Genomic DNA, 13,032 nt, shown 5'->3' on the forward strand with positions numbered 1-13,032 from the left:
AAAAAAAAATATATATATATATATCTATATATATATAAATAATAATAAAATAAAAATTTAAAAATAAATAAATAAAAACAAAGATCAAAGTCTTAAAAAAGAGAGAAAAAGAAAAATACTTTACATATTTATTATGCTTACTCATACTCTTTCTATCTCTAATTAATAGCTGGAGGAAGCTTACAATAAAAAACATTTATAATTAAAATAACTGATCAAAAATCAGATAAAGGAAGTCAGAGATAATCAAAGTGAACATACATCCCTGGGAACAGTTCCAGTTTAAATTTGGTGTCTTGGCTAGCATAATTTGTTTTTAAATTTTTTGTAGAGACAAGGTGTTGCTATCTTGACTAGCTGGTCTCAAACTTCAGAGCTCAAGTGATCCTCCCGTCTCAGCCTCCCAAAGCACTGGAATTATAGTCATGAGCCACCACATCCAGCCTGGCATAACTATCAACAGTGCCCCTTGTGCTTTGTGGTCACTTTAGGATAACTGCATCAAACACTAGGCTCACAAAGTAGCTAAGTTGAAAAGGATCTTATGAGCACCAGAAAGTTAATGCTAAAAAAAAATATTAATTCTATAATGCTCAGTATATCCTGACGTTATACTGTATATCTGTGTATTTATTTAACTAATGGCTTCCCCAATAAAACATAAACGCCAGCTGGGCTAGGTGGCTCAGCCTGTAATCCCGCACCTTTGGGAGGCTGAGGTGAGTGGATTGCCTGAGCCTGCGGGTTCGAGACCAGCCCGGGCAACTTGGCGAGATCTCGTCTCTACGATAAAATTAAAAATAGCCAGGCGTGGTAGTGCGCACCTGTAGTTCCAGCTACTCAGAAGGTTGAGGCGGAAGGATCGCCGGAGCCCAGCAGGTCGAGGCTGCGGCGGCTGGGAGTGGCCACTGCACTCCAGTCTGGGTGACAGAGTGAGACTCCAACCCAAAAAAAAAAACAAAACATAAACACCATGAAAATAATTTTTGATTTGTTCATAACTGTATCTCAGGGCCTAGAACAGTGCCTAGCACACAGTGGCCATTCAACCAGGAACAAATTGTCTAAAAATGAAAGTCTGTCAGTCTTCAGAAGAGTCTTTTTTCTTGGACAAATTGTGAAGGCAGTGATTTTACAAAGATACAGAATAATGTTCTTCATGGGCCAGTGCTTATATCTACCTTAAATAAAAGCCAAATGCATGTCCAGAGAGGTATTTCGGGGGGAGGAAGCTAAACACATGCAACCTAAACATGGCATTTTTAATTAAATTTAACCTAGGGGAATGGATACCAGGGAAGTGCAATAAAATGTTAGAGGCAGAATCTAAGGAATGGATGTATGGGTGTTCACTGACAATTCTATCAACTTTGCTGGAAGTTTGAAAATGTTGGGCAATCCCCTCAGGTCCCTTCCCACTTTATTGAGAGCTTTTCTGTCCTCTCAATATATCCTGCTTTCAAAAAAACAAAAAAGAAAATGTTCCTAATACAATGTTGAGGCAAAACAATGAAACCCTTTGATCTAGGGGGAGGGATTTACAAAACGAAGATGAATATCTGTCACTGGGGAGTGCCTGCTCAGTGACTGCTCACTCGCTTTCTGACAAAGGTGAATATGTTGTGCGGTTGGTTAGAGGGGAGCCTGTGGGCTCCAGATGCCATATACACAGGTACAAAACCATTACTGTCTTGTACTTGCTAAGAAACATGACCAATGTTCTGATCCAAATGGAGGGACGGGCTGCAGGTGACATGGGGTCTCAGTAAGAAAAGGCATTGGGGGAAATGTAAGGGATGCTAAAGGACTTGGATTCACAACCAGGATGGTGCAAAGAGCAAGCTGAGATGATCACGAGACAGGCAACAATCTGTTCTTAACACATTTGCTTCTTAGTTTAAATGCTCCTGATTTTAATTCAATGGCTTTTAGTTCTTACAATTAATACATGTACACTTTAGTGGACATCAGCTACACACATATTTATCAACCATATCTATCCAGATGAGTAGACTGAAGTCCTGGGCTTTGGCTGAAACCCCCAATTCTTCTCCTGAAGATCTGAATCTGCCCCAACCTCAGATACCACCTGACTTTCATGAACATTTTGCTTCCACTTTTAAGGAAGCGCCACCAAGAAGTAGGAGAATAAAATCATATTATAGCTTCAGACTTTACAAAAACAGAGCAGCAAAAAGTACACCCAGCCGGGCTCAGTGGCTCAGCCTGTAATCCCTCGCTTTGGGAGGCTGAGGTGAGTGAATTGCCTGAGACCGCGAGTTCGAGACCCGCCTGGGCAACTTGGCGAGACCTCATCTCTACAATAAAATCAAAACTAGTCGGGCATGGTAGTGCACGCCTGTAGTTCCAGCTACTTGGAAGGCTGAGGCGGAAGAATCGCTGGAGCCCAGCAGGTTGAGGTTGCGGTGGCCGGGAGCGTGCCATTGCACTCCAGACTGGGTTATGGAGTGAGACTCCAAATCAAAAAAAAAAAGAAAAAAAAAGTACACCCATAAGAACAACCGACACTAAGATGAGTCTAGGAAAATATTAAGAAATTACAGGCCATGCTCAGTGGCTCAGCCTATAATCCCAGCACTTTGGAAGGCCAAGGCCAGTGGCTTCCCTGAGCCCACGGGTTTGAGACCAGTCCGGGCAACTTGGCAAGACCTCGTCTCTACAATAAATCAAAAACTAGCCGGGCATGGTAGCGCACACCTGTAGTTCCGGCCACTTGGAAGGCTGAAGCGGAAGGATCGCCAGAGCCCAGCAGGTTGACAATAGGGTGGTCATGAGCGTGCCACTGCACTCCAGCCTAGGCCACGGAGTGAGACTCCAACTCAAAAATAAATAAATAAAAATAAATTATAGAAATTAAATCAATACACATGGGAACAAAATCAAATCTTTTGCAATCGATACTTTTAAATTTTTAGTCTGGTTTTTTTTTTTTTTTTTTTGAGTTGGAGTCTTATTCCTTCACCCAGGCTAGAGTGTAGTGGCACATTCTCGGCCACCCCAGCATCAACTTGGTGGGCTCTGGCGATCCTTCTGCCTCAGCCTTCCAAGTAGCCGGAACTACAGGTGTGTGTTACCATGCCCAGCTAATGTTTGATTTATTGTAGAGATGAAGTCTTGCCAAGTTGCCTGGACTGGTCTTGAACCCGCAGGCTCAGACAATCCACTCACCTCAGTCTCCCAAAGTGCTGGAATTACAGGGTTGAGCCACTACGCCCAGTCCTGTTTTGATCTTTTTGCAAACTTTTACTACCAGTTCTGGTCAAAAAACACTGTTTTACTAAATGATTACTTATTAATACTTAATTTCTACTTTTAAAACCATTAGCTTCCTTTTTAATAGATTTCTAAATATGCTAAAAGTACATTTACAATATAATCAAAAAATCTGGTTTCAGATATCTTAGAAGATCAGCAATCTCTCTATATACTGACCATATAGACTCAAATCACATTTCCATAGGAATACTGGGCAACAAATCTTAACATTATCTGGCTGCATCAACTTTTTCTCTGAGGGTATTGATCTTAGAATGACTGTTAATGAAATGAAAAAAATGATACCTTGGATTCCCTTTTCTTGTGCTCTTCTTTCGATGATCTCTCCTTTTTACCCATGTTACTGTGGTGCCTTTCATCATCAAAATAAAAGCCTTCTTTGTGTCGTTTTTCTTTATGTCTTTCTTCCCCTTCTTTGTCAGAGAATGAATTGCTTTTCTCTTTTGAATATTTTTCTCTTTTGTCCCGTGTGCTGCTTTTCTCTTGATGGTTCTTTTCTCGATCTGGCTCTCTTGATTTCCTGTGTCTTCTCTCATCTTCTTCTTTATAAAGCCAGTACTTGAGAGGGTTGTCTTTGCTGTAACCATACTGCAACTATGAAATGCAACATGTTGAAAATATACAAACACATGAAGCAGGAGTGCAGGTAGCCCTCTGCACCCGTGGATTCAACCAACCACAGATCAAAACTATTTGGGGAAAAAAAGTTGCATTTGTAATGAACATGTACAGACTTTTTTCTTGTTATTATTCCCTAGACAATACAGTGTAAAAACTATTTATATATCGCTTACATTGTATTAGATATTATAAGAAACCTAGAGATTATATAAAGTGTGTAGGGACTATGTGCATAGGTGATATTTAGATATGGTACCACTTCACATAAGGGACTTGAGCATCTGTGGATTTTGGTATCTGAGGGTGTCTTGGAGCCCATCTCCCATAGACACTGAGGGACAACTACGTTCTGTCTTTATATATGTTATGATAAAAGCAAGGAAAATTGCAGAACTACCATGTCCCTTTCACTCCTCTATCCTGCTGTCAGTTATCTTCCTAAAAACTAAATCTGCTTTATCTTTCTAGAAAGAAAAAAATCCTGTTCATACCACCGATCCACAGTTAGCCACAATACCACCCAACCCAACTCTGCAAAGAACAGAGAGACTCAGCGGCCCAACCACCCTCTCCAATATGGAAAGCAGCATCACCTTCCTGAGCAAAGCATCTGGCATTCATAGTGGGCCCTTCTGACCGCCACAGTCTCTTTCTTTCATGCTTGTCACCCTCATCCTAAGCTCCACCAGCTCCCAAGTTCCCTACTATGAAAGCTTTGTGACTTGTCCAGGAAGATACTCTCTTCAGTGAGCAATGACAGCACAAGGCTGCCATCTGTCTTATAATGTTGGTCACATCTCTCTTTCTTTCTTAATTTGTCCCACCCAGATGGAGATTCCTGAAAATAAGGACCACTGTTTAATCATCTCTGTAGCCCCAAAGCATCTCTGTGGATGCTCAGTAAATAACTGGTAATCTTCACCCTAAGCTAGTTATCATGACATAATATTTTTGGGTCCAACTCAATTCTGGGAGCCTTGACAACATGCTCAACAGACCCCAGAGCCTACCTGTTCTTATCCTTTCCTGTGTGGTCTTGCCTGCTCACCCCCCTTACCAGGGACCCCTGGATTCCTGATCTGTAGCACCCCCTCTCACACCTCTTAGTGCCTGGGGTCTCCTCCATCTCCTGTGGACCCAACAGTATCTTCTCCACTCATCTCCTTTCCTCAGTCTTCTCTTCTCAGACACAAAAACACCTGCTCGTTTCTGCCAGGTTAATTTTCCTTAAGAATAACAGGCGGATGCTGGGCTCAGTGGCTCAGCCTGTAATCCCACGCTTTGGGAGGCTGAGGTGAGTGGACTGCCTGAGCCTGTGGGTTTGAGACCCGCCTGGGCAACTTGGCGAGACCTCATGTCTACAATAAATCAAAAAATCAGCCGGGTGTGGTAGCGCGCGCCTGTAATTCCGGCTACTCAGAAGGCTGAGGCGGAAGGATCGTCAGAGCCCAGCAGATCGAGGCTGCGGTGACCGGGAGCGGCCATTGCACTCCAGTCTGGGTGACAGAGTGAGACTCCAACTCAAAAAAAAAAAAAAAAAAAAAGATATTATAGAAGCCAGGCTCAGTGGCTCAACCTGTAATCCCGCGTCTTTAGGAGGCTGAGGTGAGTGGATTGCCTGAGCCCGCAGGTTCGAGACCTGCCTGGGCAGGCGAGACCTCATCTCTACAACAAATCAAAAAAAAAAATTAGCCGGGCGTGGTAGCACACGCCTGTAATTCCGGCTACTCGAAAGGCTGAGGCGGAAGGATCGCCGGAGCCCAGCAGGTCGAGGCTGCGGTGGCCGGGAGCGGCCACTGCACTCCAGTCTGGGCGACAGAGTGAGACTCCAACTCAAAAAAAAAAAGATATTATAGAGAAATATGATAACTTAGGAAGATGCTCAAAATGTGTTAAGTTTAAACATTTTATAAAACAATAAAAACCCAATTTAAGAAAAAAATGTATATATAAACCTGGTAAAATACATTCATAAATGCTATCAATATTTGTCTCTGGGTGAAGATTAGACAGCTTTTGTTTTCTTATTATTTTTTGAATCTTCTAAATTTTCTAAAATAATCAATTACTACCCTGGGAATAAAAGAAACACACATGAGGGAAAAGAAACTGACTATACAAAGTACTTGAGACCTTTAATAAATCCTGTTTTATAAAATTTTCCAAAATCTCTTCTAATCATAATGCTTAAAATGTCCTCTGCTTTGTAACATTTGGAAAGCCTTTCCTGGGGCCTTTTTCTGTATACCTTTCTCTCTCGGTATCTTCTTTCTCTGTCTTCATCTCCTCTTTCAGAGTCTTCATGTCTCCTTTCTTTCTCTTCACTTCTTATCTTACTTACTAGAAAAAATAAAACATGTTTTTAACCCTCTCAAATTTTAGCACACAGAAAAGATCTTCTTACATCTTGCCACAGACCTCACTGAACTTTTTATGTTTATTTCCACACATTAAAAAATATTGTCGGCTCGGTGGCTCAGCCTGTAATCCCAGCACTTTGGGAGGCTGAGGCGAGTGGATTGCCTGAGCCCGTGGGTTCGAGACGCACCTGGGCAACTTGGCGAGACCTCGTCTCTACAATAAATCAAAAATTAGCCAGGAGTGGTAGCGCGCGCGCCTATAGTTCCGGCTACTTGGAAGGTTGAGGCGGAGGATTGCTGGAGCCCAGCAGGCCGAGGCTGCGGTGGCCATGAGCGTGCCACTGCACTCCATTCTGGGTGACAGAGTGAGACTCCATGTCAAAACAAAAACAAAAACAAAAAAAACCCATAGGACTAGTTCTAGTCAGCGAGGGAAAGGATAGCTGGAGAAGTGGTTCGAGGGCCAAGCCCTGGATCAAGGTCACACTTTATACACAGGGAGATGCAGAAGGAAGAGGAGATGAGGGAAGAGACCTACAAATGATGACAGAAAGAACTTTAAAGAGTCTAAGTGTACAATTGGTCTGTTCAGCGCAAGACATTTCAATACTGCACTGAAAAAAATAGAGCAGGTAGCAAAAGAAAAAAGAGAAATCTGAAAACAAAAGATTTTATTTGAAATAAGTACCAAGAAGATCAAAAATAATAATTCTTAAAAGAGCATTAAACAGAAAAATAGTTACTGCTAAAATTAATTGGTGGTAAACCAACTAACCCATCAATTCTACCCTTAAGTACACCTAACAGAAATGTACATTTGTGAACACTGAAAAACACACAAAACAATGTTCTTAGCAGCCCTATTCCTAACAGGTTAAATCTGCAAACAACTCAAAAGGCCGCCAACAGTAAAATTGTCAAATAGATCACAGTATGTCTATGTAAGGAATATAACAATGAAAATGAGTAAGGGTCCTTGGCTTCCATCATTTTCATAGTCAGGCCTTCTAGCCTTTCTGCTGACTCTAAGAGTTAAACATATTCTTTTAGTATATTCCTTTTTCACTCATGTGAAAAAACAGTGAATAAAATTCCATTTTGGGAGGGGAAAAAAGTATGCCCCTTTAATTTAGATTCCTAGGAATTTAGCTAAATAATATTTAAATATTGCTTAAAATAAAACTGATACCTTTGAGAAATATTTTTATCAACTAGCATTGTTTTTGTTTATTTACATAGGGTAAATTTATTGAAATAATAAGTCTAAATTATATTTTAATAGTAAAACTCTAGCAAAAATGAGAAAGTGTTACCCCTCTCATTGACTGAATGCTTTAAAAAATTCAAAAAGAAAACAGCAATTAAAAGTACACATGGGCCAGGCTCAGTGTCTCAGCCTGCAATCCCAGCACTTTGGGAGGCCGAGGCAAGTGGATTGCCTGAGCCCATGGGTCTGAGACCCACCAGGGGAACTTGGGAGCCCTTGTCTCTACAATAAATCAAAAATTAGCTGGGCATGGTAGAGCACACCTGTAGTTCCAGCTACTTGGAAGGCTAAGGGGGGATCACCTGGGTCCAGCAGGTCAAGGCTGAGGTGGCCGGGAGTGTGCCACTGCACTCCAGCCTGGGTGACAGAGTGAGACTCCAACTCAAAAAAAAAAAAAAAAAAAAAGTACACATACATACAAACACACACACACAGAGAAAGAAAGAGAGAGAGAAAACAGGGGCCTATACATTCCAAAACCAAAAATAAAACATTATGAAAACTATGAGAAAACAAAAAGAAGAAAATGTCTCAAACAGCAAGAACTTTTAAGAGATAACAGCTAACAAACCGCCCTACCAGCTAAGCAATGCCTTAGGAGGAAACAGGAAGCTCTCAACCCAGAGGCACCGAGACTCACCTGAGCGGCTCTTCCTCTCTGGCCTCTCCAGGAGCTGCGGATGGTGTGCCTCAGTGCCCAGCAGGTTGTGATGGGCAGTGGTCTGCTGGAGCTCTTTTGCCCTGGCCCTTCTGTCCTTTTCTTTTTCTCTGTCTTTCCCTCTACTGTGAGACTTTTCTGCCTCTTGTTCTCGATATTTCTCTTTAACCTTCTCTTTCTCCCGGTCTTTTGTCTCTTTCTTCCTTTCCTTCTGTTTGTCTGTGTCCCTTTCCCCTCTGTCCTTGGTGGTGTGAACTTCTGTCACCCGTTCTGTGTTCTTGGTGTCTCGCTCTGGATTCCTGGACTTATGCTCTTTGTATTCAGGAAGCTCCATTTCCAACTCCTTGTGCCGTTTCTTTTCTCTGTTTTTCTTGTCTTCCTTGGGACTATCTGATTGTACAGCCTAAACCAAGAGGGAAAAAAGGATCCTTCTTGACCAAGACAACAGATTCCCAGTAGACTTTTAATATCTTAAGGTGAGAAGAGCTCAGAGTCATACTAGCATTTCCACTACTGACTGACACCCCAAATATCAGAGACATTCATGTGTATTGGTTAATAAAAGCTACAATATTACATGGACTAGAAAGAAAGAGATACCAAAGCTGTGTTTTAAAGTCACTGAGACAAGAACCACCAGGGTTCTAGATAAAGAACAAGGGCAGAAGGACTCGATCTCACTCCCCAGTCCCCTCTCCCTGCCCCACTGCTGCTGCCCCTCTGAAGGAGAACCGCTCGCCCCGGAGTAGTGCAGGGCTGCCTTGAGCCACAACAGGGCCCAGGGAGCTGGTGGTGGTGTCAGGCTGGACTAACAAACGCATCCCACTACAGTTCTAGAGAGACTAGATTAACCACACAGCTTCATCTCTGAGTCAAAAACACCTCTGAAATGAGCCTCAGGTAACCGAAGGTGTGCAGTGATGTGAACCAGGTAAAATTGTTCAAGATCCCAACTTATATCTTTAAAATATATTACCCAAAGGTGTTTTCTGAGGTCTTCTGCCTTCCAAGTATCATCTTTGCTTCTTCTCTAAATAGAAAAGCATAAAGTTAGAATTTTTATTTTTTATTTTTTGAGTTGGAGTCTCACTCTGTCGCCCAGACTGGAGTGCAGTGGCCGCTCCCAGCCACTGCAGCCTTGACTCACTGAGCTGCTGTGATCCTTCTGCCTCAGCCTTCCGAGTAGCCAGAATTACAGGCATACGCTACCATGCCCGGGTGATTTTTTGATTTATTGTAGAGATGAGGTCTCGCCACGTTGCCCAGGTGGGTCTCAAACCCGCGGGCTCAGGCATTCCATTCACCTCAGCCTCCCAAAGCGCAGGATTACAGGCTGAGCCACCGAGCCTGGCTTTATTAGGCCATTTCAATCAATGGTAATTAATTCCTGATATGCCAGAAAATACTTGTCTACCCACTGGAATAAAGGTTATAAAATATAGATTTTTTTAAAAAGTATTCACTAGCCGGGCGTGGTAGCACACGCATGTAGTTTCAGATACTTGGAAGGCTGAGGCGGAAGGATCGCCGGAGCCCAGCAGGTCGAGGCTGCGGTGGCCGGGAGGGGCCACTGCACTCCAGTCTGGGCAACAGAGTGAGACCCCAACTCAAAAATAAATAAATAAATAAATAAATAAAAAGTATTCACAAGCTAAAATCACCCACAATTATCACAGAATATATCCCTTTGGCTACTTCAAAAATGATTAAATATTACAAAATAAGAGTGAAAACAAGTTATAATGGCAGTTGAACAACAAATCAAAGACAAATATTTTGTGGATTTAAAATATATTGTGTCAGACTGTATTTTCCAAAGAGGGATGTCTGCTCCTTCTGTAGCAGTTGGGCCCATACTAGGACAGAGGAGGCTCTGAGACTCCCATGGAGATGGGTTTCCACCTGGTCCTCCTGGGGCTGCAGCTCAAGGCTCTCAGCAATGAAGGAGAAAAGCAGCCATGGGGGAGGGGCCCCCTGTGGCGATGACCCCACCAAGGACCCAGCACTACACAGTCAGCAGCAGTGACCAGAAGCACAAAAGGCAAGATTCCAAAAGGCCCCAGTTGCACCTAATGAGTCACTACCCCAAAACCTAGAGTTTCCCCAGTCAAGGGATGTCAGGAGCAGATCTAAACCCTCCCCCCGCCCGCCGCCCGCCCGCTGCAAGTTCAGTCCTGATCCACAGAATATGGAGCACAACCAAAAGGCCGCCATTGTTACACACAGAGTCAGTGGTGTTTGTATGGGGCACTAGCAACTGGGAGGTACAGACAGGCTGTAAACACATGTATTTAGCATCTAATGCATGTCAGGTGCTGTGCTGACTCAAGCGCACTATCTGAATCGCACAATCCTACTATAAGGTTACTGGCTGCACTTTACCAAAGAGGAAACTAAGGCCTAGGAAGCTCAATGGCTTTCATCTTGAGCCATGTACACTGTCAGGCACAAAATAGGAATGGAGTAAATATCTAGAATGAATGAAAAGACGATGGTCATTGTGAAAATACCTGCCCATCCCTGCTGACCACCCTAACACACTTTTGTCTTCACTGGAAAACTGGGCAACCCCAAGGCTCAGCAGTCTCTCCATCTCACAGGAATGCCTGCACTCATTCAACAAACACACCAAGCTCCTGGCAAACCTGAAGCACTGTTCCAGGCACTGGGTCTACCTTGACAGACAAAACTCAAGAGAAGTGCCTCCCTCCAAAACTGTCATCAAGCTTCTCTAACATCTGTTGTTGTCTGTTAGGAGATGGTTTACTCTTGGCTGGAGAATCTCAAGCATAGATCACATCTCCATATATTTTCAGCTGTGATCACGTCTCCTTCAATTATGATCACATTTCCACATATTTTGAAGTATAATCACATCTCTCCATCTTCCAATCATAATCACATTTCCATATGCTTTCAAGTGTGATCACATCTCTCTTTGTATTATGATCACATCTCTCCAGGTAAACACTAACATTCAGGAAAGAAGATTGATCTCAGTCTTCTCTATCTCACAGCCACCTTGCACTGCTTAGCACATAATGGTACTTCACAAATATCAGTCATGAAATAATACAAACTGGTTTCCTAGCAAAGGAGTGCATCAAGGCAGTTAGTTCATCAGTTACGCACATTGTTCTAAGAACTTAAGGGAGAATATTAAAATAAGGTGAGGTTGGTCTTAAAATATCTCCAGGGAAAAAAAAAGCAATTCTTCCTTTGAACGTTAAGTGTAATCTCCCTTCCCATGAACAAGGGCTGGATTCAACCACTCACTTCTAATGAGGAGACCAGGGTGGAAGCCATGCGATGTGACTTTCTTGTCAGGGTCTAAAATCAGCAGCTTCTACTGGCTCTGGTGCGCATTTGCTCTCCTTCTCTATTCTTGGAGAAGCCAGAACCATTTCGCAAGGATACTCTATACTCCTGGAGAGGCCCTCTGGAGAGGCCCTGTGCAGAGGCCAGCACCCACACAGCAGCCATGTAAGCGGGCCTCCTGGAACAGCCTCTCAATCCAATTAAGCCTTCATATGACATCATGACTGCAACCCAGTGTTCCATCCAAGCCATTCCCCAATCCCTCACACAGAAACCATGAGGATAACCCAAGTTTCTCAGTGTTTTGAGGCAAGGTGAAGACTTACACTCTCCATCCCCACCACTCACCTCAGACAGCTCCCAGTCACATGGCCAATACCTGCCTCCCAACGACCATCACAGACCTGCTGACAGCATTTGCTATCAAGGTCTGTGTTGATCCACTTAATGGAGTACAGGCCCTTTGCAGAGGGACTCACAGCCTGCTCTTTGGCAATATAACTGCTCCACCATCCTACACTCACTCAGTACCAAGCACAGCCACTAATCACAACACTACAGTAACACACACCAACAGCAAGGTAACACCTGTGTATAAGATAAAGCTTGACAACAAAGCTAACCTCAGTCAAGCAAAATTCATCAAGGATGGTGTTGTGCAGAGGACAAGGTGATATTTATCATACCTATTTAATTTTTTCTTCAGAGAAATACTGCCTTAAAGGCAAAAAGGAAGAGTTTGGGAAGTGTGTCAGAAACAAAAAGTAGATTTAGTTCAAATAAAAATAAAAACATCATGAATAAGTTACTAAAAATCTTCCTAGCCATGTGAAAATTAGGGCAAGCAGAAAAAAATCCCATTAGCTCACAAATACAAAAAATAGCAAATTTTAAAAAGTCAGTTGTATGACCAGACCAGTGGCTCAGTCTGTAATCCCAGCACTTTGGGAGGCCGAGGCGAGTGGAATGCCTGAGCCCGCTGGTTCAAGACCAGCCCAGGCAACTTGATGAGACCTTATCTCTACAATAAAATTTTTAAAAAATAGCTGAGCATGGTAGCGCACAGTCTGTGGTTCCGGCTACTCAGAAGGCTGAGACGGAAGCATCACCAGAGCCCAGCAGGTCAACGCTGGGGTGGCTGTGAGCGTGCCACTGCACTCCAGCCTGGGCAAAAAGAGTGAGACTCCAACTCAAAAAGAAAACAAAATCAGTTATATGAACCTAGCCAAAATATACTATCACCACAAAATTTACCAAGATCTATCACTAGAACACTTATCTTTTTTTTGGTAAACTGGTGAATCTGCCAAATGTGTTCCCAGTAAGAAGATATGGTAAGCTGGGCTCGGTGGCTCAGCTGTAATCCCGCACCTTTGGGAGGCTGAGATGAGTGGACTGCCTGAGCCCACGGGTTCGTGACCTGCCTGGGCAACTTGGCGAGACCTCATCTCTACAATAAATCAAAAATTAGCCGGGCGTGGTAGCGCACCCCTGTAGTTCCAGCTACTTGG

The 13,032-nt window shown here is 43.1% G+C and overlaps 1 protein-coding gene across 1 annotated transcript in view; it reads right to left on the minus strand.

Moving 5' to 3' along the window:
• WDR60 (WD repeat domain 60) overlaps window positions 1–13,032 on the minus strand; it is a 119,712-nt gene that overhangs the window by 97,248 nt on the left and 9,432 nt on the right. Inside the window, exons 2-5 of the mRNA XM_008067147.2 lie at window positions 9,180–9,233; window positions 8,186–8,606; window positions 6,167–6,258; window positions 3,583–3,891 (exon numbers count right to left, since the gene is read on the minus strand). Coding sequence (XP_008065338.1) covers window positions 3,583–3,891; window positions 6,167–6,258; window positions 8,186–8,606; window positions 9,180–9,233 — 876 coding nt within the window. The remainder of the gene's footprint in view (window positions 1–3,582; window positions 3,892–6,166; window positions 6,259–8,185; window positions 8,607–9,179; window positions 9,234–13,032) is intronic.

This window comes from Carlito syrichta, unplaced genomic scaffold (assembly GCF_000164805.1).
Source record: "Carlito syrichta isolate Samal-C Ts95f unplaced genomic scaffold, Tarsius_syrichta-2.0.1 Scaffold309314, whole genome shotgun sequence".
NCBI classification, from domain to species: Eukaryota; Metazoa; Chordata; class Mammalia; order Primates; family Tarsiidae; genus Carlito; species Carlito syrichta.